Source organism: Cucumis melo, chromosome 12 (genome assembly GCF_025177605.1).
Source record: "Cucumis melo cultivar AY chromosome 12, USDA_Cmelo_AY_1.0, whole genome shotgun sequence".
Taxonomy (NCBI): domain Eukaryota; kingdom Viridiplantae; phylum Streptophyta; class Magnoliopsida; order Cucurbitales; family Cucurbitaceae; genus Cucumis; species Cucumis melo.
Window position 1 is genome coordinate 23,586,490 of NC_066868.1, and position 24,918 is coordinate 23,611,407.

Sequence of the window (24,918 nt, forward strand, 5' to 3'; positions counted from 1 at the left end):
TACTACGATAATTGAACTAAAAAATTAATAGCAAAGCCTAAAAGCTTAAGTTGATGTACTACATTAAACTTCTTAATTTTTTTTTAAAATTCAATAAAAAGTGGAACTACAAGATTAGATCTCTGTTTCGTAATAATATAATTAAAAACACATGTCTTAATCACTCTAAGTTACAATCATATTAGAAATTTCATCCCAACTTCTAAAGATAGGAATATTAGTAATAAGATGTAACAATTTAATGTTATTATTTATTTTGGATATAATATAGGGTATAGTATTTAAGGTTCATTTCTTGTTGTAAGACCTTTCATTTTCTCTCTCACTTTCACCTCCATTCCAATTGTAAGATGTGGTTGGAAACTTGAAGGAAAATGTCAGGATTCAAATTAAATTGTATTAAATGCACAAACAAAAAGAAAAAAAGAAAAAAAGAAAAATAATAATGGAATTTAAATATTTAATATTATACTACAATAATGGATTTTGAATTCAACTGATTTGATTCCTCAGCTTTGTTTGTTTATTTTCTTATGGAAAATAAAAAATAAGAGAAAGAAATAAAGAAGACAACCCAACCCACTGCCCACTACAAGCAATAACCAACTTTTCTGCAAAATGCAGGTTTTGTTCACTTAAAATTCTCCTTCTAATTTGCTCACAAACCACAACTACATCACCACTCAACTCAATCATTTGTTTTTTTTTTCTTTATAGTTCAAATTGGGTTAAATTATGAGAATAATGCTTTTTTTCAAACAATTTACCAAAATAATGTTCTTTCAAAACTTATTACGAAAATGGTGTTGTTTTTTTTTTTTTCTTTTTTTAATAGGGCGAGTCTTCAAGACTCGCCCTTCTGTATATTTTTTTTTTTTTATAAAAGAGAGAGGGCGAGTCTTAAGACTCGCCCTCATTCATTTTATAAAAAAAAAAAAAAAAAAAGGTTGCATGCAACCCGTGACCAAAGTGCAGGAAAAGCCTGTCACTCCACGCCACGCCACTGAGAAGAAGGATGGTCACCTGAAAAAGGAGGAAAAGAAGGAGAAAAATGAAGGGTTGAGATTGGATGGTGGCAGAAAATCCTACGGTGTAGAGGATTTTGCTAACCATTTAAATCTACCATTCTTCTTCTTCTTCTTCACATATCCTCCCTTCTTCTTCTCCTTCACGAAAAATTTCTCCCTTCTTCTTCTCCTCTCAACCTCCTTTCGGGTGTTGTAAAAAACACTTGATCTTATCACATATCCTCCATTCTTTTTCTCCATCACAAATATATTTCATCTTCTACAAATTTAGGTATGAAATTTATTTGTAAATGTAATTTTTATTTGAATATGTTATTGTATTATATTATTAGATTTTGTGTTATTGTTGAATTTATTTAATATGTTTAGTTTACAAAAATCATTAACTTGATATTTTTATCCCCTAAAACAAAAGCAAACATTAATCAAATACGGTGGCACGTAGACTAAAATTAAATAAATTAGGATAACCCTGGACCATTAACCAAAATAATGTTATTTTGCAAACTTATTACCAAAATAAGGTTGTTTGCAAACTTATTACCAAATTGATGCTCTTTTTTTTTTTTTTTTAATTTTTTTTAATAGGGCGAGTCTTAGACTCGCCCTTGTTGTTTTGGAAGAAGAAGTTTAAGTAGGGCGAGTCTTCAAGACTCGCCCTTCTATATTTAATTTAAGTAGGGCGAGTCTTCAAGACTCGCCCTATATAAAAAAAAAAAAAAAAATGCACAATGCCGATGAGGAAACTATCACACGTTATGCACGGGCATATATTTTACAGTTGATGGGTGGGAGTATTTTTGCCGATAAATCAACTCGTTATGTGCACCTAATGTTTCTACCATTCTTAGCTAATCTGCACCACACGGGGCGATATTCTTGGGGTGGAGCCTGTTTGGCATGGTTGTATAGACAATTATGCAAGGCATCCAAACAAGGTGTTCGTGAAATAGCTGGGCCACTAATATTGTTACAAATATGGGCTTGGGAACGATTCCCAATAGTGGCTCCGCAACTCCTACATGTCAATGCTAATCAATTACACGGTCGAGCTTATGGTTCAAGGTATACTATTTCAATTTAATTTAGATTAAGAGTAACTTTTTATATATAGTTCAATTAAAATCTAAATTATTACTTCAACAATACAGATGGAGAGATCAATTTTGTGTGACAAGATCGGCTACACATGTAGTCTCTCAGTATAGGTACATGTTTGATCTTCTTCAACCTAGTCAGGTACGTCATGCTGAACTTCAATTTCAAGTTCCATATTTTTTTAAGTTCTCAGTATAGGTACGTTATTTGTTTCATACAATTTGTTTCAGATTGTCTGGGAGCCATACAAAACTGTCATAGATAGTTTGCCACATTTTTGTACAAACGGTCACAACATATGGCGGACGATTAGTCCTCTCATATGTTTCTACATTGGTGAGTGGCATCATCCTGATAGAGTACTTAGACAGTTCGGTATTCAACAAGCTGTTCCACGTGACTGTAATACTGAACCACTGTTGCACAACATTGACCTGAGGACTGCTGATTGGTCAGATAGAGTTGCTCATTTAGTGATGCGATGGCATAATCGCAGAAGGTTTACTGCTACGGGACCTCCAATTGAGCAGTTTGATATGGATGTAACTCAAGAATACATCAATTGGTACAAAAACATTAGCAAGCTCTATATCACCCAACCGGGAGCTGCTATGAGTCATCTGGTATACATTTAAAAATTGTATAGTTGTTTTTAGTGTTAATTTATTTTCAATGATTTCTAATTCATTTTAATATTTTACAGAGATCAAACAATATTAGACTTCGGAATGTTGCAGATGATCCACAACAGGTTCTAAATATATGCAACGATAACGAGCAGTATATGGAGAACATCCACTATATGTACGATGTCCTTATTGTACCTGCTCCTGTTCAGAGGAGACGTCCTCTAGTGCAAGAGCCCGATCAATTGGAAGAAGTTGACCAACACGGGGAAGAAGTGCCTCCAATGACACAAACACAAAGCGAGCATAATTACGTTAGTCCAGTAATGATGATGCCAACATTTGGAACGACATATTATGATTCAGAAGTCGGTCAATCGTCAGACTTTGGAAGAGGATATTACAATTCAGAGGCAGGTCAATCATCAACGGACTTTGGGCAACAATACTATGATTTAGGGAGCGATCCATCGTCTTCATACATGCATGGTCACGGGCGTGGTCGTGGAGAACATAATGAATATTTGTACTACGAAGTGCCTGCAGCGGTACCCGAGCAATCAAATGAGCTACAGCAACAAGAGAATGCAGCAGTACCCGGACAATCAGATGAGCAACAACAACAAGAGAATCAGGAGGAAATACAACAACAGAGAGTTCAAAGTCGACGACGACAACCGGCTAGAAATCGTCGACGTCCAGGTTGTGGAACACATTGATTTTTTTTCCTTTGAATGAAAATTGTTAAATTATTGTATTAAACATTTTGATTCATATTTAATTATTTTACAATCAAAAGTACTTACTACAAATTTACGGCCTCCAATTAATAGAAAAATATATTTTAATTTTTTGTATGGTGAAGAGTGCATGGAGAGTATACCAGATCATCCAAGTTTATAATACGAAATCCAAAACGAGCCAAAAATGAGCCATAAATTTTCAAGGTTTTGATTAAATCCTAATTCTTCAAGATTTTCATTCACATGTTGAACGACAAATATATATTTTTCTATTGAATATATACATATGTAAGATTCAATTAATAACGATTTATAATTTTGACTTAATTGAATGGGCTAAATAATAGACACAACCCACTTGTTGAATAGCAATAAAAAGTTCTATTTATTCGTTACAATCTTCCAAATATTAATTCCAACATACATACCAAATTTTCTACATTTTTTTTAGCCTTTTTTTAGCGGAGTCTTGTGCATTTTTTTTTTTTATATAGGGCGAGTCTTGAGACTCGCCCTACTTAAATTAAATATAGAAGGGCGAGTCTTGAAGACTCGCCCTACTTAAACTTCTTCTTCCAAAACAACAAGGGCGAGTCTTCAAGACTCGCCCTATTAAAAAAAATTAAAAAAAAAAAAAAGAGCATCAATTTGGTAATAAGTTTGCAAACAACCTTATTTTGGTAATAAGTTTGCAAAATAACATTATTTTGGTTAATGGTCCTTCAAATTGTTACCATTTAACCATGATGGGTAGAGGGAGGTCAATCCCTCGTCCTCAAATAATGAGCTCATCACAGATAACGGGTGAAAGCTTGGGTCATACGAAAAGATTTAAAAGTGTTAAACTACTTAAGTCACGTTCATGCCATTTATATTAACAATCAAACACACACCTTTTACATTACAAAGCCTTCTCTCAAGTCACAACTAGTTTGCATACATATACTCTACAATATATATTTGAGTTTTATTGTATCGTCATGACAATTTAAGAATAGAATGTCTAAAGTATGTCACACAGTGTATCAAAGATATCAAGTACATCAAATGTATATTAATAGTTTATCAACATAACATCAAGTATATTGAGTATATTAATTATGTATTAAGTGTATTAAATGTAACCTTACTTTTTTTTTGTTTTACTTCTCTTTTTTGTCTTTTTTTACAAAAATAATAAGTCTGAAACCATGTGTCTAAAATTTAAAACCTACCTTACCAAATCCATAAGAACTTAATAAAAACAAATAAAGAAAAAAATATGTTAATTTGTTTTTCTCAAATTTAGCTGAGATTTCTATGATTCCTTAATAAAGAAAAAAAGTTTTTGAAAAAGATTTAAACCCCCCCCCCCCCCAAAAAAAAACAATAAGTAATTAGCTTTTATTAATAATGTCCATTATTGAATTCCAAAAAGTTCATTAATGTGCTATTTGATTTGTGTATGTATTTTGAACATTTTTAAGAAACCAATAATTTTGTAACATCATGGGAAAACTCTACTTGAACAAGTGTGATTAAATTAAGAACCCAATAAATTTTTGGTAACAACATTGACAAACTCAAAACTTACCAAACCAAACCGTAATTAAATTAACCTTATCTACTTTTGTCGGAATCCAGGTTTTTGTAAATTTTTATGTCATCAAAAACAGGCATGCTCCCTCCCCTAACGCATCACATGGGAATTAATTACCTAAGATTCCCTCTTGGATTTTATCACAAACACAAACACTTCCATAATTTCTTTTCAAAATTACTAGTTACTGTTTTCTCTCGTAAAATTTCATTAGAGTCTCACCCATCACGAAATTGTTGTATCTATAGACTAATGTTCATGTTCATCACAACAATATTACATCTCAATCTGTTGGCTATTCAAATATGGGGAAGATGAGAGTCAACAGGCATCATCGTCGTTCGAAAAGGAAAGAATCATTTGTACAAAAATCTCGTGATAAAAACCACTATATATATATATATATATAAAATTACACTAGAATTAATGTTGGGGAAAAAGAGTGAGAAGGGGAGAGTATGAATATCATCAGCAAAGCAAACAAATTTACACATAAAATTGCTTTCAACAATGCTGCTATTTCTGGCATCTTCTCAAAGTGATCCACCTGAGTTCTTTTTTCCATTAAAAGAAACCAAACCAGCGCGAATATGGGAAAAGAAAATTTTTGTATAAACTCAAACATTTCTTCTTTTATGCAATCAAACTGATCTGTTTTTTTAACCATTTTTTTGGTTCTAAGCTACACTTCCCTGATCTGATGCATCTTCATAATAGTAAGGAGTTAACTTTCCATCTTTACTGCTGCTTTTCAATTGGTTCTCTGCCCCTACTTCTTGTAGCATTTTCACCACTTTTCGCATGGATGGACGGTTGATTGGTAGAGGGCTGGTGCATAGCAACCCAATGTTAAGGACTCTGCATATTTCTTCTTTGTAACAGCTATCCAGTTTCCGGTCGATAACTTGATCGATCCCGTCTTGATCCAATGTGTAACACACCCATTTCACCAAGTCCTTCTCCCCGAATTCTGGATCAACCGGAAGCCTCCCGGTTATTAACTCGAGAATCACCACACCAAAACTGTATATGTCGCTTTTTTCGTTCACTCGGAGTGTATAAGCATACTCTGCAAATAAATCAATAGAGAACGGTTAGGAAATGATGCCTAAAAGTGGACACTAACTAAATTATTTAATCCTGTTCAATAAGTACTAAGTAGTTTGATTTTGATATACTGACCAGGAGCGATGTAACCACAAGATCCTGCGATAACGGACATGGATTTAGGCCCTTTTCCAGTTGAATCAATGACTTTAGCTACACCAAAATCAGCTAACCGTGCTCCAAAATCGCCATCCAACAAGATATTGTTTGACTTAACGTCTCGATGAACGATCGGAGGGACGCAATCGTGATGAAGATAAGAAAGTCCTTCTGCAGCATCTAAAGCTATCTTAAACCTCGTAGGCCAATCAAGCAGTCCTTTTTTACTACTATGAAGCAAATCTCCCAAGCTTCCATTAGGCATATATTCATAGACTAAAAGCTTGTAGTCTCTTGTAACACAACAGCACCACAATTTCACGATGTTCTTGTGCCTAATCTTTCCCAAAGTATCAATTTCGGCTTCAAAGGCATTGTCTTGAACTTGACCTTTCTCGATATCGCCCTTCTCACCTTCTTTCCTCAATCCTCCAAACAGCTTCTTCACTGCAACAGCCTCACCATTGTTGAGCACAACTTTGTAAACTTTACCAGAAGATCCACTGCCTATGATGTTATCATCATCAAGACAATCCAAGATCTCATATTCACTGAAATCCAACTTGTGGAAGGACATCAATGTCCATTTACTCTTCTCTATTTCTCTCTTTGCCATTTTAAACTTCCTGTATTTGAGATAAAACCAGATGACGCCTACGATAAACACGAAACCAGCAAGGACGAAGATCGAACGGAGTAACCAGAGAGAGCCTTGGCTTTTAGCTTCAGCTTTGCTATTGCACAAACTTTCAAAATGTCCACACAAATCTGGATTTCCTAAAAAGCTATTTTTGTAGATTTCCTTGGCTAAAAATGGAGGAAGCTCACCAGACAAGTGATTGTTCGATAAATTGAGTAGATTGAGCTTCAAATTTTGTAACCCAAGAGGGACATCCCCATAAAACAGATTCCCAGACAGATCTAAGTAATTAAGAACAGGCAAATTTCCGATTTCTTCAGGGATTTCGCCGGTGAATTCATTGTTAGCTAAATTGAGTTCGTTGAGATTCTTCCATGACTTGATTCCACTAGGAAGTTCCCCAGAGAGTTTATTATTCCGAAGATCCAAACTCGACAGATGCCTAAGATTCGCAAGACTCTCAGGTAATGATCCATTGAGTTTGTTATCTGTTGCTAGCAACTTCACAAGGTTTTCTAGCCGGCCCATCTCCGCCGGTAACATGCCGGTGAAGTTGTTCTTAGAGATAATGAAAATGGAAAGGTTCTTAGCAGTGGCAATGGCATCTGAAATCTTCCCAGAAAACGAGTTGCTCACCAGCTCTAACAGATAAACATGTGGGAGACCCCAAAATCCCGCCGGTACTTCGCCGGAAAATTGATTATAACCCAATCGCACCCTCGTAAGGCTCTCGCACGAACCTAAACTCGCCGGAATCTCGCCGGAAAATTGGTTATTGATCATTAGAAGCTCCTCCAACTCACCCTTTTCACATAAATTCCCCGGAATTTTACCCGTAAACTGGTTGTTAGAAACATCAATCCATCTCATTGGCGAGTTCTTTCCAAGATTTGACGGTAACTCACCGGTGAGCCGGTTACCGAACAGTCTGAGTTCGTACAGACCCGGGGAGTTGGCAATGCTTTCCGGTAACTTCCCTTCAAACTTGTTCTCGTAGAGATTAAGACTCTCAAGAGGCAATTGACACAGCTCATCCGGAATCTCCCCAGTCAAACCATTCATCGAAGCGTCAAACAGTCGCAATGAAGTCAGTTTCGAAAACCCAGAAGGCAACTCTCCCGTTAACGAGTTATTATACAACTCAATCTGAACCACACTACTCAACTCCATGAGCGACTCCGGAATCGATCCGTCAAGATTATTCAACGCCAAGTCCAAATCAGTAAGCCGCTTCAACCGACCGAGAGACTCCGGAATTTCCCCAACCAAATTACACTGAGTCAGCCAGAGCACCTCAAGATTCATCAAATTCCCAAACTCCGGCGGGATCCGACTCGGCTCAAAAGGGTTATAAGACAGGTTCAACATCTTCAACGACGTAATGTTGCCGAGAAACGCCGGCATAGGCCCATCGAGAAGGTTATAAACAAGTGACAGAACTTCCAACTTCTGAAACCGAGCGAAACTCTCCGGAATGTCGCCGGAGAAGTTATTCCCAGTCAAATCCAAGTAACGAAGGTTGGGGAGATCAGAAATCGAGGCCGGAAGCTCGCCGGTGAGGAGATTCTGAGAGAGGTCGAGATGGTGGAGACTGGTACAGTTTGAAATAACAGAGGGAAGGGACATGTTGATGGAATTGTTGTAAAGGGAGAGGAATGAAAGATTCTGGAGGCGGCAAAGTAGGGAAGGAAATGGGCCGGCGATGTTAGTGTTGGAAAGGTCGAGAGAGTGGACGGAGTTGGTTTGTGGGTCGCAAGAGACGCCGAACCAGGAACAGGGAGTATCGTCGCGGTCGTTCCATGAGCGGAGAGCAGAATCTGGGTCGTCGAGAGAAAGCTTGATGGTGTGGAGATAGAGGCCTTCTTGGGATAGAGAGAAGGAAAGAAGAGAAGGGTTTGAGAAGAAGGTGAAGAAGAAGAAGAGAAGAAAAAGTGGGTGGAGAAGCATTGTTGGTGCTTCTCTGTGAGTGGAAATGGAAATGAAAATGGAAATGGAAATGAAAGGGTTTAGGTTTTTGAGGATGAAGATGAATATATGAAGGGGAAAAGGGGGAAAAGGGAAAAGAGGAGAATAGGAGTTTTCAAGGAAGAAGGAAGGATGAGAGCTTTGTTTCGGAGCCCCTCCTCTGCTCAGACCCGGGGACAGCTGCCATTGGAGAGAGCATGAAGAATAATAAATTGTTAAAAAAGTTTTTCTTTTCCTTTTAATTTTTGTTTTTAAAGTATTTTCTTGGGATAAATTTGAAGACGGTTAAAAATCACTTTTGGTATGTAGACTTCGCAGCATTTGTATAGTTTTTATTTGTAAAGATTTAATTCCTCTTTTGTTATTTTCTCTATCATGTGTGGATACACCTCTCATTTTAACTATATGGTCGTTTTTGTAAGCAATTTAATCTATATATTTCTAATTTTGTAACAATTTAATAAATCAATTTTGTACCTAACAACTTATTGTTTTGTTTATTAAACTAGAGTTTACTATCATTAAATAATAAAACTTAATATTAATTTTAACCAAATTTGTTAGAATAAATATTGAATTGTGGAGTTAGATTATTACATATTAAGATTCATCAAAAAAATTTGTTACAAAATTAAAAATACAATTATAAAATTTTCATTGGCATAGTTGGAAGAGGACATGCGTAGAAATCGCAATGGGATGGTTTTCAAGACTTAAAGGTTCTTAATTTTGCTTTTCTTGCTAAATAGTGTTGACGACTCCTTCGTAAACCACTCTACATGCTTAAGTTGTTGAGGGATGAGTTGGTGGCAACTTTTAGTATATTGTGGGGGAGGTTTGCAAAATACATGGGCTAGGAGGGTGTTCTTGTGTGGAGGGCATATTTGATCTTGGGTATCACCCAAATGGCTTGTGACACAGATGATAAAATGTATTGGACGTCTAAAACAATTACTCATTGTCAAATTTGCGTACAACTTAAGGTTTCATTGGTTTACATAAGTCAAGGATTGCATCTAATGTCAAGTCAGTTGTGGGACTATGGAAAATTAATATTATGAAAATGTCCAGTGCCACTAAAAGTGAATTTTTTTGTTCAAAATATTCCTAATGACACAATTATTGTATAAGGGTGAAATTGGCAAATAAGGGCATCATGGTGGACACTCAATCCTTTCTATGTTTTAGTTAGCTACAGACAACAATTCATTTACTTTGAAAGTATTGCGTGGTTAAGGTTTTCATATCTTATTTTTACCGAACTAATATACTGTTACTTATTTGTGGTAGGACTAGGTGGGACAAGGTGAACTATTTTTCGAGGATGAGAGCAGAACACACTGGATGGTTTGCTCATTTTCGACGTTGTCATGCTATGTTAGTTGAGATGCATCAAAATGCAAGGATGATATTGGATGACTGTTCCAAGATGACGGGAAAGCTCCCATTACACCTGAGAGAAGGTTGAGTAGGGATCTCTTAATCTGTTGTTTGTTAAGGTTTGTGTGATTGTTCTTGGTTTTGTAGAATGTTTAACAATGGTGCATATGTCGATGGTGGTAGAGTAAGATCGTTTAACGATATGTATTTTTGTTATTAGGAAAGAAGAAATGGCTAACCCTATTGGAGACCAATAACACATGTTATTATCCGTGTGGTGGTTAACTTAAGATACAATGGCAAATGAGTTTAGCTCATCGAGTTGCACATGGATTACAATAACGTTCTCATTATTGGTGGTATAATTTCTCTATTTAATTTTATAATCAACGTTCTCATTATAAAATTTTTGAAGTTAAAAGTGTTCTTAATCTTTATACAAATAACAAAAGAAATTATTAAAATCAATGAACAAACGAATTTGAAATGAAATACTCATTAAAAGTTTAAATGGATTCATTCATCAAACGCTAAAAATTAATCAATAAAATTAAAAGTAGGATATGTTCGTAAATTTTATTTAATACAAGCTCCACTATAAATCTAAAATGGATCGTTAATTTTTTGTAGTGATATGCCATTGATTCAAAAGACATTTACTGGTGGAATTTTGATATTTTGGGAAACATGAAGCACAATAATGATTCTTTGCAAAATTAAAATTTACTTTTTGCTGATTTAATCTTCCAATGTCATTCATCAATACTTATCTACTTTTAAACTTTATTTGTTTTTAATATTGATATAATAGAAAGGGCAGTGCACTAACACCTCCTTATGAATAAAAAAACTTCATGGTCCTATACTATATTTTCATAATATGAAATTATTAGTTTACTCTAATATTTAAAGTTTAGAATGTAGTTCATTTCAAGGTTAAATTTTCATTTTCATTTTATGTTTATAATTATTATACTAAAAATATAAATGTAAAACTTTTCGAAATAGAAATTTCGATGATGAAGATGTCGAAAATCCTAATTTTAAGATAGGATATGATATGCAGTAAATTTGGGTTGGAATTGAGTATTTAAATTAAGAAAGAATGAATGATGAAGATGATTGGTTGAAGTATAATATATATGGTATTAGTATAAAGTATAGGATTGAATTGAATGTTTGTAATGAATGAAAAGATGTGTTAAATGAAAAGGTAATGGATGGATTGGTTAAATAGAGTGGGAGAGCAGATAGGATTAGGGAAGGAGACCAGGGCGTGGATGTCAATCACATCAACATCTAACCACAAATAACCGATGCATCTTTGGAGGCTCCACACACCATCGGACGCCTTCTACTTCATTCATCTATTACTTACTTACTTACTTACTTACTTACTTACTTACTTACTTACACCCACTAAAAATCTCTCTCTTTTTCTCATAAAATATAAAATAAAACCTTAATTTATCTTTCCTTAAGAAAATGTTATATTATTCTCACTTTCCATTCTTCTTCTTTTCTTCTCTAACTCTTTTATTTGTTTTTTTAATTAGAATCTTTAATCTTGTCTTTTATATGTTTACTTCTTCTCTTTTTTCTTTCTTTATATATATATATATATATATATATATATATATAGTATTGTAAGATTGCATGAATTAAAACTCTAAATCAGTAATGGTATACATAAAGTTGATAAATATAACTTGAGATTAATACAAAAAGTTCAATGTTTATTTGGATGTTTTTTACTATTAAAAATATTAAATATTTTACTGTTCATTTCTTTCTATTAAATATATATAATAAAATGTTATAGTCTAAATATATTGTTATTATTATTATCCATTTACGATAGATGATAATAATTTATTAGTAATATCTTTACTATATTTGAAAATATTTCGATTGGTTTTGTTATATTTGAAAAATAAATATTATCTTTAATAGATAATTAAATAATAAGTTTATGATTATATTTTTGTTTTCTGATGTTTACTAAAATAATTAAAATCCTTCATCAACAAAATGGTTAAACATACACATGTGATATTTTAAGAAAACAAATTTAAATTAATTGTAAGTGGTGAAATTATTCCATGATTTAAAAAAGATTGAACTCCCACCATTTAATTATCTCATATACTCAAACATGATAAAGTTTAAATCAAATGTATATAAACAAATCGAAAGTGAAATTTTATAAGAATAACTTAATCACTTTTTTTATTCGCTTAAATTTGATTAAGTTGATAGAATATTGTATTTATCTCGAATTTTAATAGATGCTCATTCGAGAGTCTTCAAATATCACTTTGTATATTTCAACTCACGTAACTTTAATGTATCGTGTGTTTTGACATAAGAGAAGTACTGATGAAAATGTCAAAGGAATCATTTATTTAAGTCCTTTTGGTACATTTAGGTTAGGTTGTTCATTGTCTTTGTCTTAGAGGGTATAGATTAGAGTTAAGAGTAAGATTTTTCATCATCTAAAATTGTTAGGTGTGAGACAAATGCTATTATTTCCATTATGACAATCTTACACAGACCTTTAAAAGATAACTTTTATAATTCTCTTTGCATCAGAACATGCTTCGATCTAAAGCCATTTTGAAAGCAATTTTGAAAATTGAGAAGGAAAAAAAGAACACATAATTAGTAATTATATGTGGTAAATTTTCATGATGAAAATGAGAACAAAGATTCTAATCACTACCTTTTCCAATGCCAGTTTCTTTACTCTTCCCTAAAACATTTCTTACAATCACTTTTATTATGATGTAGGAATAAAACCTCACCAATTTTATCTCTAAATTTGAAATAAGTATTGCAATTTTAACTTTCGACCAAAAACATTTGTACAAAAATGGGTTGGACAAATACAAAATTAATCGTTCGATAATATTTTTAAAATTCGTAAATGAAACAAAAATTGTCAAAATACTATTTGAATCTATATATTTTGAAGTTTGTTTGGTTTTTAATCATTATTATACTTTAAAAAAAAGACAACAAAAAACTTTTTTGAAAATCTATTCTCACATGGGATATTTCATTGGCTTATTTTTTTTTTTAATTTAATCAATTTTGGTAAAAATTTAATTATAAGGAATTAATGTCTATTTAAATTTCTCCTAATCATTAAAGTTAAAGTGGATGAAAATAAAAAATTAGGGTATAGACAAGAAATTGATATAACCCAACAAAGCAATGGTCAAAATCTATAGTTTCCCCTATTATCTACTAACAATAATTCAATGTCTACACATTCAACTTTTTGAGGAAATTCCAAGACATTATTGTTCTTAATTTGTTTTAAAAAGCTATACATACATTAATTAAAAACAATATTAATTAACATATGCATATGCTGCTCCCTATGGTATATCTTTGTCTAGTATTTTAAAAAAGATAAAAACAGAAAACAATGAAACAAATACTCATATATCCGATTCATTGCCGACAAAATTAAAAATTAGGGGTTTACAATATACCAAACTTTGATCAATTATTAGGTATGCCCATAATGTTTGTCTATTATGACCACACAAATAGCTTCATTAAAATTTTTTAAAAGATCAGAATCATAATATGAAAAGTTATTGTAAATCATTATACTAAAATTTGTTTTTCAAATTGTATTATTGATCAAAGGGTTATAATTTATAAATATTTTAATTTATTAAAAATGTTATAAACAAAATTCTGTTTTTTTTACTGCAATTTAAAAAAAAATTAACAAAATGACAAAATATTTAGAACAATTTGGAAGACGGAAAAAGTCAACAGGCCTATAATAAGAAATACAAAAATGTCCTCGTCAATAAAGCACAAGTTTTCTAAAGATTTTTTTCAACATTGTTTTGTACACGATCGTTTACATTTGAATTTAAACAAATTTTTTTCAAGATTATTTGGTGTTCAGATTTGGCTACACAATCGCTTATTTTGTGTATATGACCCCAAATCTAAAAGATTTTGGGTAGTTTAAATTTGGTTACCAAATTTTAAACTTTTTTTTTTAAAGATTTTTTATATTTAGTACATAATCTTAAATAACCAAATAATATTTTTTAAAAAATAAAAAATATTTTTTTTATATTTGATACACAATCTTGAACCAAATAACGATTTAAAAAAAAAGAGAAAAATAGGTATATTAGAAAAATGATGGTAAGAAAAAAATCGAAGAAGATAAATGAAAGAAAATGAAGAGAAAAAATACAATAAAAAAGAAGAACAAATCCAAAATATTTGAATTTTTCTATGCGTAAATATTTTATCAATTTATTATATTTATTAAAAAATTTCTAAAAGTGATGATATGAAGAATATTTGGAATTGGTAATTTGGGAAAAAATAGATAATGGGAAAAAGAATAAGAAAGAAAAGATTCGAGGGAAGGTACGGAAAAGATTTATATATTTGTGGACACATTTTCCAAAGAGAAAATAAAAATTAAAAAGTAAAAAGTGTGAAATTTTATTTTATAGGTATGTTGTTGTAATAAATAAGAAACAGTTTGGAAGTAATCCAATAATTTTTTTTTATGTATTATTGAATGTCCACTGCAAATTTCACTGCTTTCTTTTTTTACCACTTTTGACCCCCCCCCCCCCCTGCCACTGTCATTCTCTATACAATTGTTGTTTTTTAGCAGTGGCTTTGTACTAACCGAAAAGATTTTCGAGATAAAAAGATCTCTACATTCCTAACATACTTCCTATCATTTCAATTACGAACTATTAGTATAGACATTAAATATCTTATATTTAAAAATTAGATAATTAAGTATTTGATATAATTAATGTCCAAATTGATGTTTGAAAGATAAATATTTGTGTTCAATTCAATCATTTGAGAAAGTAAAATCAAATAAGTATTTAACTAAATGGTTAAGATGAATTTGTTGTTGGATTTTATTTAAAATATTATTGGAAAATTGTAAAACGTAGAATTTTCGATGAAATATTTATACTTCATGTAAAAATATTTTAAAAACTAAAAAGGATACTTAAGCTCTGACTAAAAATAACCATTATTTTGCAATGGAAAAGGAAATAGAAATCATTAAAAAGAATGTCATCATTTAAAACTTTATGTGTATTCTCTTAGGCATTGTAATTAATGACAAAAATTAGACGAATGTCACGCTCTCTAAATTGCACGCCAAGACACAACCATCTTTTTCATTCAAATTATCTCTTTTTTCTTATTATTATTTTTCTTAAGAAAAAAACTTCACTTCTCTCAATTATGTCTACATATTTATAATATATATATATATATATATATATAATATTTGGAATTTATAAATCTAATTTATGCTAAATCTAGAAAAATTGTTGTATGTCAGTGAGTAAAATGGGATCCACATTAATTAAACAACCAAAACCCATGTGATATTGTTACTCTTTCATTCTCAATGAGCCATCAAACCCCCTTTTCTTTTTGTTTTACTGAATTTCCAATTTTAAAGAGAGAAAAAAAAAGGGGGACATATGACAATTTTTGTGGTAAAAAACAACATTTTTCTTTTTACCCAAACCCATTCATCGATAGGTTTAGGATATGTTTGAAATAATACATTTTGAAGTGTATTTTACACGTCGAAAGTTAAAAAAAAAAAAAAAAAAGAAATATTTTTCTCAAGACCATTGAAACAAACTAATTAATTGTTTGTACATATGAATTAAAATTAAACTTGACAACCTTCCATATTCTTTTAAAAATTGTAATTTTGTTTTTGACAAACATTATAAATGTTTTGAACTATTTTTAAAGTAAATAATTTCAAACAAAAATTGAAATATAGGAATGTGACGACAAAGCTCAATTTCTAATAATTTTTTGTTTGTTCTAAGCCATTGTTTTCATGACTTATCTTTTTATTCAACACACTTCTAATATGATGATAGTTTTGAAAACTTTCTAAAATCAAAATAAAATGTACTACATATTTCAACTTTGGAAAGAAATAATATCTTAAGAAAATAAAAGACATTATTTGAAATTTAGCATAAAAAAAAAATAGTATATTTATGTGGGATTTAAGTGAAAGACGAGAAATTAATTAAGATCTACACAGACAAATAGTATTATTTATTATAATGATTCCATATTATTTTTGAAGAGGTAATTTGAGAATGTAATAATGGATATGTAAGCATCCTCAATTAAATATAATGTTCACGAGGATTGAAGTGATTTGATACCAATGGGATGAGGATGGTGCGCTTTTGAAAGAATCTCATCCCATATTTGTTCAAACTTATATATATTAGCTTTTTGAATTTTTATGTTCATCACCATGTAAATGTAAAAAAAATTGTATTTTAAAGTTAAATGTCTACCATGCATATCACACTTCTTATGTAATTCAAACAATATTTAAAAAGAAAAAGAAAGTAAAAGTGTCTGCTTTTTCTAAAAGCAATTTAAAGTGTTCTTAGAATTTCACTTTTAATTAATCTCATCAAACATCATGACAATTTTGAATAGTAGTTTTGGTAATAGGGTTGCACTTGCATGCACACATATATATTTCTTTTGATGTACTATACGGTGGTTATTAGTAAATATTAGAGTTAAATGAAGGTATTGATAATTCCTATTGCGTGAAATCATTAGATTCATTGTTTGTTCGTTAAATTTGCATTGACATAAAATTAATTTATATGAATAAATTGTTCAATACAAGGGGTCTACGTGTAGTTGATTTTTTTAATATTTATTTGAAGCAAATCATTTCAATAAATATGGATAGTAAAATTTTCTACAAAGGTTAATAAGGTGACATCCAAATTATGTATAAGTCCGAAAGACTTGTCGCATTTTCTAAAAATAAAGCAACATTTCAATTACTCGATTGATGCACGAAAATATTAATTATCTAAGTATTATTTAATTAAATTGACTTCCATATTCTTGGAAAGTAGAAATTGTTAAACTAATATAGGCACTTAATCTAAAACAATATCCAATTCAACCAATAAAAAATTTCAACAAATACTAAAATAAACTGACAGGACAAGTATTCAACTAAATACTATTCTAATTGATATTTAAGAAGTCATCCAATACTAAATTAACTAAAAATAATCCAACAAATGCTAAAATAATCTAAACAATTAATCAAATACTAAATTAATTAAAAGCCAAACCAATATACAAACCAAATTACAAAAAGATCCACCAAATACTTATCATATAAACTGAAGTATACAAAAATTAATAATCCAAAATCTGTCAAAGATTGATATTGCCTACTAGCTAGAGTTATGAAGGGAAAGTATCTATTCAATTATCGAGAGTTTCCTTATGATAAAGTTGGGTAACAATCCCTCTCATACATATAGATAAGCATCCTATGTGGGAGAGACATTTTCTTGTACTCTTAATTACAATAGCTCCTTTGTTGTAGGTAGAGCAGGTGAGCTCCTAATGAGTACTAAAAATGATTGTGGTGTGTATGTTTGAGGGAAAGACCTAAAAAGTGCATTTATTATTCTTTGGAGCTTTTGAAATCTCATAAACGAGAGCTACGCTTCAAGAAAGAAACACCTAACATTGTTTCTTTTAAGATCAAGCTTGTCGGATGTGTGTTTGAGAGAAGACCTGAAAAGTGCATTGTTTATTATTTGGAGCTTGTGAAATTTCATAAACGAGGTATATGCTTCATGAGAGGAATAACTGACATTGTTTCTTTCAAGATCAAAGTCAACTCCTAGCTACTGAATTTAGTGGGTGACTCAAATTAAGATTTTCTCTTAGTTCCAATCAAGCTCCCCCTCCTCTTTTCTTTCTGGTCTCCACGGGCATCTGAGTTTTGGAAATTGAAAAGCTTCTAGAAGGTTCACGTGTGATTGAGCGGGAGTTGTTTGGTACGTAACAATACCCTCCTATTGAAATTGAGTTTATTAATGTGTTGAACATTGTTAAACTCCTCCATAGGGAAGTTGTTTGTTTAGCTGAAATTGAGATTCTAATTGAGGATATTCTTTTTGCTGAAAAAACTTTGTTAATGTTCATTTTTGTCACACGTCCATTAAAAGGTGAACATAGTTGTTCATTTCATTATAACTTTGGCCTCTTCTTAAGGGTATTATATTCTTTGATCTCAAAATATATCTTTTTAGATAACGTTTCTTTCCCACCTTGTGCATTTAGAGTTAGGAAGAATTTGGTTACAATTAACGTTGCTTAGTTATTGTTTGTCTTTTGCTTTAATATTTTCGTTTTCATTTTCTCTTATTCTCCCAAATCCATAACTTGATCCTAACCCCTTGTTGTTAAGGTACCTCTCAATTTATTTTCTTTATCCTTATTGTCTCTCCACATAAATCTTGGTAACGTGTGTGATGTGTTCAAAAAATTGAATTTTGTTTGATATATGAGCTTGTTGTTGGGTATAAACAAAACATCACATTAGTTAGGAAAATGTGGAAATAATTAATCTGAATAATTATTTCTATTGATATAGGACATTTCAAGAATTTATGTACAAAGTAGACAATATCATACAAATTGTACATATAAATATAAATTATATTGTCCTTACAATAAGTTTATTTCAATTCAAAACAAAACATGGTGTATAATTGAGCTTACAAACTAAACTTACTTTCTTCTATACTTACTTAACGTACATAAAAGTCAAACAAACATCACATTTGTTTTGTCTCAACTTATAAACTCAAGCTTAATTAGTGGGAGAGAAATATTATTCTTATTAATACTAATAATTTTTCAAAGAGCTAAAACTAGTATAATATTGTTGATAGCTATGTACCCGTATGAAATTTTGGTTATCAATAAAATCTTTATTGTAGGTCAGGAAAAATAACGAAAAAAAGCTTAAGAGAAAGGAGAATGACATCAACACATTGAAGTAACCAAAAGTGATATTGATACTGATGGGGTAACAGATATTAGACAAAGACATTGGGTTTTGTTTGTATAGAGACTATATATAATATGACCAAACATAAAGCTTTCATATTTTTAGACCATATGATGTTTGCATAATATGTTTGAATGCACTTTCAAGTCTCAATAGTCCAAAACTCCTCGAAATCACTTCTCTATCATCCTCTCAATACCATATTAGTTTTGCATACTACTTAATACGATGTGTTTGTGTAATCTTGAAATGGTCAACTCCTCCCACAATCACTTTCCTTTAAAATGTGGTGTTTAAGTAAAATTGAATTAGAAAAATCTGAAATCATTTCAAATTGATTGAGGAAGAATTAGTTGATTGATGATTTTTATTCGATGGTTGACTGGGTATCGGTCCCAAAATGACTATCTAATTTAATTCTTGCTAAAATATTATTTGGAGCTATTTATGAAATCTTTTTTTTTTTTTTTAAATATTGGAACAAAAGATGACATGCATTGTCTGTCATTAAGTGCTTAATAAAACAAACAATTATTCATGTTTTAATTTTTCTTTCAATATCTACCATCAATATTTATCTTACTCAAAATATCAATCGACAATTATGTCAAACACCAAATTAAAAATCTATAAGTAATTTGGAGAAAAATAGATATTTATCGATAACATGGACTTGATCTCTAAATTAACTAATAATCAGAGAGAATAGTTCATCTATATCACATCAAGATGGTGTCGCTTTACGTTCATCATTCTTGAATCAAATCTACTTTTTTAATCGAATGCCTATTTGGGTTTAGTGGACATTAAACCATATTAGATAACATATATGGTTTCATCTCAAAACTAACTAACAACGAATGGAGTAGTTCATCTATTTTATAAAGATTGTGAGAACACTAAAAGACCGTTTGGGACGAAGATTATACAAGACTATAATAATGACCTTTTGACTACATTAAACACTATTTAAATATTCTCAATTAACTATGATAAACACTATTTTTAAAACCTCCAATTTGCTATAATTTTTAGTATTTGACATTCTTTTATTTTTTTTATAACTCAAACTAAAGTAATCTATATTTCAAACACAAACTATATTATAACTCAACCATAATAACCTAAGATTATAATAACTCACTCATTTATAATTCCTATATAATTTTTCTCGATGTGTTTTCTAAACAATAAAATTATGTATGCAAATTTTCGATGATCAAAACATGCAAATCCTAATTAATATAAAATATATCAATCAAATTTGTATATTTTAAGATCCAATTATTTGTGTTACCTTCAAATTGAAATGACTTCAACATTGACGTAAAAATCTATGTTTTTCTAATGCTTTAATATTACATCTATTTCAATTGAGAAAAAAATGAGATTAAATTGTTACAAAATCATATGATTTAAAAGTTAGGATTTGCAACCATGATTGTGAATATTTTCAAGAATTAAAGGGCTTAATTATAAAATTTCATCAATTTAGATTAGCATTTCCTTAATTTCATTTGATTCTAAGCTAAAAAACTTTCAAACCCTTTGTACCAACTTCAACATCACAGTCCATTAATTAAGACAACTTTTAGTTCCAAATCTTCACCATTTTTTAAATTGTAATATTCTTTTGAATAATAAAGTGAAAAAGTTTTATACATCGTGACGACTCAAATATAGAATTTGAAGACTAAAAGATTAATTAAATTAAAAGGATATAAATTATGATACTTTGGAACCAAGAGAAGCTAAGCAGGAAAGCTGATGAGAAGTCAAGTGAGTAAGATTTAGATATATTATAACTTTTTAAAGTTATATAACTTTAATTTTTATATGTAACTAAAGAATTAGACTATTGACTGATCCATTTATCATACTTTATTATATTTAAAAAATCCAATAATTATTTTAGCTTTTCTTTCTTTCTTTCTTTCTTTCTTTCTTTCTTTCCTTTTTGATGAGATGTGATTGTGATGTGACTAAAGAGTGGTCTAAGACCTACACCAAAAACTTCCCTTGGTTTCTCTTATGATGATTTATTTAAATATATGACAAAAAGAAAGAAGAGTAATGTAAATATTGTAAACATTATTTTAGATGTAACCATTTGATTTTTTTTCTTTTTTCTTTTTTTAATGTTATTTTGGTTTTTGAAAATTAATTTTCTAAAATACTATTTCTTTTTATAATGTCCTAAGGTTTGTATCAATTTTGTAGGAATGTTTTTAAGATGTAAGCCAAATTTTAGGTTTTCTTTCGTACTGGTTCTTATTTTGGTTTTATATTTGAAGTGTAAATGTTTTCTTTCTATTTTTCAATTATTTTTTAACAAATATTGGAGAGTTTTAAAAACAAATAAGAAGTATTTTTTTATAAGTTTAACTTTTAAATATAAAAAATTGAGGAAGAATGTTTTTGTTTAATAATCATTTGGTTTATTGGTAAACGTTTGGTTTCTGGTTTATTATTTTTGAAAATTAAGTCTACGTACACTCGTTTCACCTTTGAATTTATTAATTTGTCGTCGACTTTTTACCGATGTTTTCGAAACCAAGCTAAAATTTAAAAGATAAAATAATAGTTGGTAAAAACTTAGTTTGTTTTTGTTTTTTTTTTTCTTTTAAATTTGACTTAGAATCTAACTATTTTACTTAAAAGAATGATGTGTGTAAAATAATTTCAAGACATCGAGTAAGTTAAACTTTCAAAAACCAAAAAGCAAAAACAAAATAATTATCAAATTCAGACTTGATTTTTTGTTTGTTTTAATTTCTTGAACATCGAATCACTAAAATGAAGTCTCATTCAACCATTAAATATCTTTATAATCCAATCTTACTCTATATGTTTACAAGACAAGATTAGTTTATAAATCTTTTCAAAATTTGATTTTTAAGTATTCACCTTACTTAACTTTATAAAACAAAAACTCATATGATTATAAAAAATAATCTAAAACGGTCACAAAATGAAGCTTTAAAAACATATTTTGTTGTACTCAATCGAAAGGATTATAAAATTGAGTCAGCTTAGATGTTATGACTAAAGTGAATGTAATTCAGCAGTGGTAAGACAGAACTTTTGTTCTAAAAAATCAAAGGTTGGATATCCATTTCCCTATAGTGAAAATGAAGAAAAGTATATGGTGGGAGTGGGAGATATATATATATATATATATATATATATTATAAAGATAGGGGGATCATGAGGTGGAAGGCATAGAGCCCAAGATGTGTGGGGTCAATATAGTGTTTTGTTTTCAAACTTTGAGGCAGAAAAAAATGGGCCAAATTTCCATTATAGTAAGTTTGATTAGTAAGGCTACAAGAAAAAGAAGAAAAAGCAATGGTGGCTCCAACCCATTTCAGTCTGTTCTTTCATGCAATCATAATTGTCCTCTTGTGTTCATCTTCTTCACATCTATATATTATACACAAACACATATATATATATATTTTCTCTCTCCCAATTCCCACTATCTTCCACTTCCCAACCATTTCTTTCTTTCACCTTTTTCTTTTTCCTTTTTTTATTCTTTTAAAAACACATCCTTCTTCTTCTTCTTCTTCCTCTTCAGGTAGAGCTACAAATTTTGTCTATACATTTAAACCTTATTCCCAAACACCTTTCAAAATATCTCTCTTTTTCACTTCCTTTCATTTCTTTGAGTTTGAGGATACAAAATCTTTATCCTTTTGATTAGAGAATGTTTGTTGATTAAATATCTATTTTAGTTAGTTACTTTAGAAAAATATAATTACAAGGATCATTGTTATTTTGATATCTATTATCTACTCATTTCATTTTTTGTTACATTTAATTAAGTATGTGTAGTGGCTCCAATATAAGTTGGTCTTACATCTTTAAGTCTATGCTATCTATTTAACTTAGTAATTGACAACTAACTATCATTGGAGACGATAATAACCAATCGTTTAGAACGACCCTTGTAAATATAATAATAATGATTTTATAATAGTACGATTAGATATAATACAATAAAAAAAAGATTTACAAATGTAGCTAAATTTAAATTCGACGTTGCATCTTATTCTATCAAAGATAGAGTTTAGTTTTGATAAATTTTGCTATATTTAATTTATTATACAATTAATTATAAACGTTAAAAATAATTCATATTTTAATTACCGAACTAAAGTGGAAAAAATATAAAATATATTTTTTAAAATGAAGGGAATAAAAGGAGATTCAAAATTTCCAATTTTTTTTTTTTCAAAATTAAATAAAATGTATTTTATTCTCTTTGTGATTTGTAGAATTTAAAATAATGGAAAAATCTGACAAAAAATGTTGCCAACGTGGACTATCTCTTCTCCTACTTCCCTAAATTATTATTAGGGATAGAGTTGGGAGATTCCAAGAGATTTTTGTTTCTTTTTTTAATACAAACAATGTGACTTTGGGTTTCCTTTTTATTTTATCTTTCCAAAAAGCACATGTGAAAATTTCTACATTTATTTCTTTTAATTTTTCTAATGTAATCATCATAGTATGATATGATATGAATATTGGATTTTTCACATATTAATTAAACATCGGATATGATGTTTTGAGTTGGATCCTTCATTTAATTTTATTAGACATTTGATATTAGTTTTTACTCTACACTCCATTGGTTACATCATCAACTCTAAATTTCTAATTTCGTCAAATTACATTATAGAGCTTACAATTTTTACTTTCTTTCTTCGATTCTAGTATCCATCTAAATTCGATGAAATTGAACATTTAAGGTAAAATTGTTGTTTGTATTATTTATAAATATTTGAAATTGAAAAGAAAAAAAGTAGGATTCACCACAATAATATGAAAAACTATTCTGATTAATTATTATATTAGACATTTTCTTAAAAAAAAAAAAGACATGGTTTGCTTGTTTATAATTCTAAAATGAAAATAAGAAACAATAAAAAAAAGATAATTTTAAAGAAATTTTGCCCCAAAAAAGAAAAGGTAAGAAAAGAAACGACAAAACACAAGATTTGGTTAGGGTTTACTATATATAAATATATAAATATTTTCGTTAATGTAATGTCTAAATCAAGGCCAGTTCAGAAAATTGGTACAACAAAAAAGTTATTTTGACCAAAGAAAAGAGAAGACTTGAGGCTTTAAAAAAATCCAAAAACCTTGACGGGTAAGTGACTGATGGATTCTTCTGCCTCTGTTTCTGCCTCCACAACACATCAACTAATCTCTAACATAAAATCTTAGGTTCATTGAGATTCTAACTTTTTCAAATGAACTATACTCATGGTGGTAAACCTTCATTGAGTCATTTTGTTTGTGGTTCTAAAATGATGATCTTATGATTTCAATGTGAACAACTTTGAAGTTCACTAATGCTAGAGGTTGTGAGGAAGCTGAGTTTTACTCTTTATGGGTTGAAACAGACTTAATGTTTCTCTTAAAACTTACACTTGAATGCCGAATTCATTTCCACAACAAAATCCAAACCTTTATTGTTAACGTTCGAGTTTTTCATTGATAAAACATTGTTTTAGGCTTTTTGTCTAAAAATCTACAATTTTATTGCTCATATTATAGTGTGTAAAGTATGACAAATCACTATCTTTGACGTCTAGGAATGTTGTCTACATATTTGATATTTTCTTTAGTTCCTTGTTCTTAGTATTACTTGAACAGAAAGTTCATATACATTTTTGTTTAAATATGGTTTAGGGTATCCATGATAAAATATTTTTACTAAAAAAAAAAGTA

The 24,918-nt window shown here is 30.0% G+C and overlaps 2 protein-coding genes across 2 annotated transcripts; one reads left to right on the plus strand and one right to left on the minus strand.

The window, feature by feature from the left end:
- The first annotated feature begins 1,765 nt into the window (after positions 1–1,765).
- LOC127144270 (serine/threonine-protein phosphatase 7 long form homolog) lies at positions 1,766–3,564 on the plus strand. The gene is made up of 4 exons (XM_051079995.1): positions 1,766–2,093; positions 2,180–2,267; positions 2,357–2,749; positions 2,830–3,564. The coding sequence occupies exons 1-4, from the start codon at positions 1,813–1,815 to the stop codon at positions 3,469–3,471; spliced, it is 1,404 nt and encodes a 467-aa protein (XP_050935952.1). The 5' UTR covers positions 1,766–1,812; the 3' UTR covers positions 3,472–3,564.
- Positions 3,565–5,539: 1,975 nt separating this feature from the next.
- Positions 5,540–9,116, minus strand: LOC103486635 (receptor-like protein kinase HSL1). Its single transcript, XM_008444648.3, has 2 exons — positions 6,257–9,116; positions 5,540–6,143 (listed from the first exon to the last, which is right to left on the minus strand). Exons 1-2 carry the CDS (start codon positions 8,865–8,867, stop codon positions 5,752–5,754), a joined length of 3,003 nt encoding a protein of 1,000 aa, XP_008442870.1. The 5' UTR covers positions 8,868–9,116; the 3' UTR covers positions 5,540–5,751.
- Positions 9,117–24,918: the final 15,802 nt, after the last annotated feature.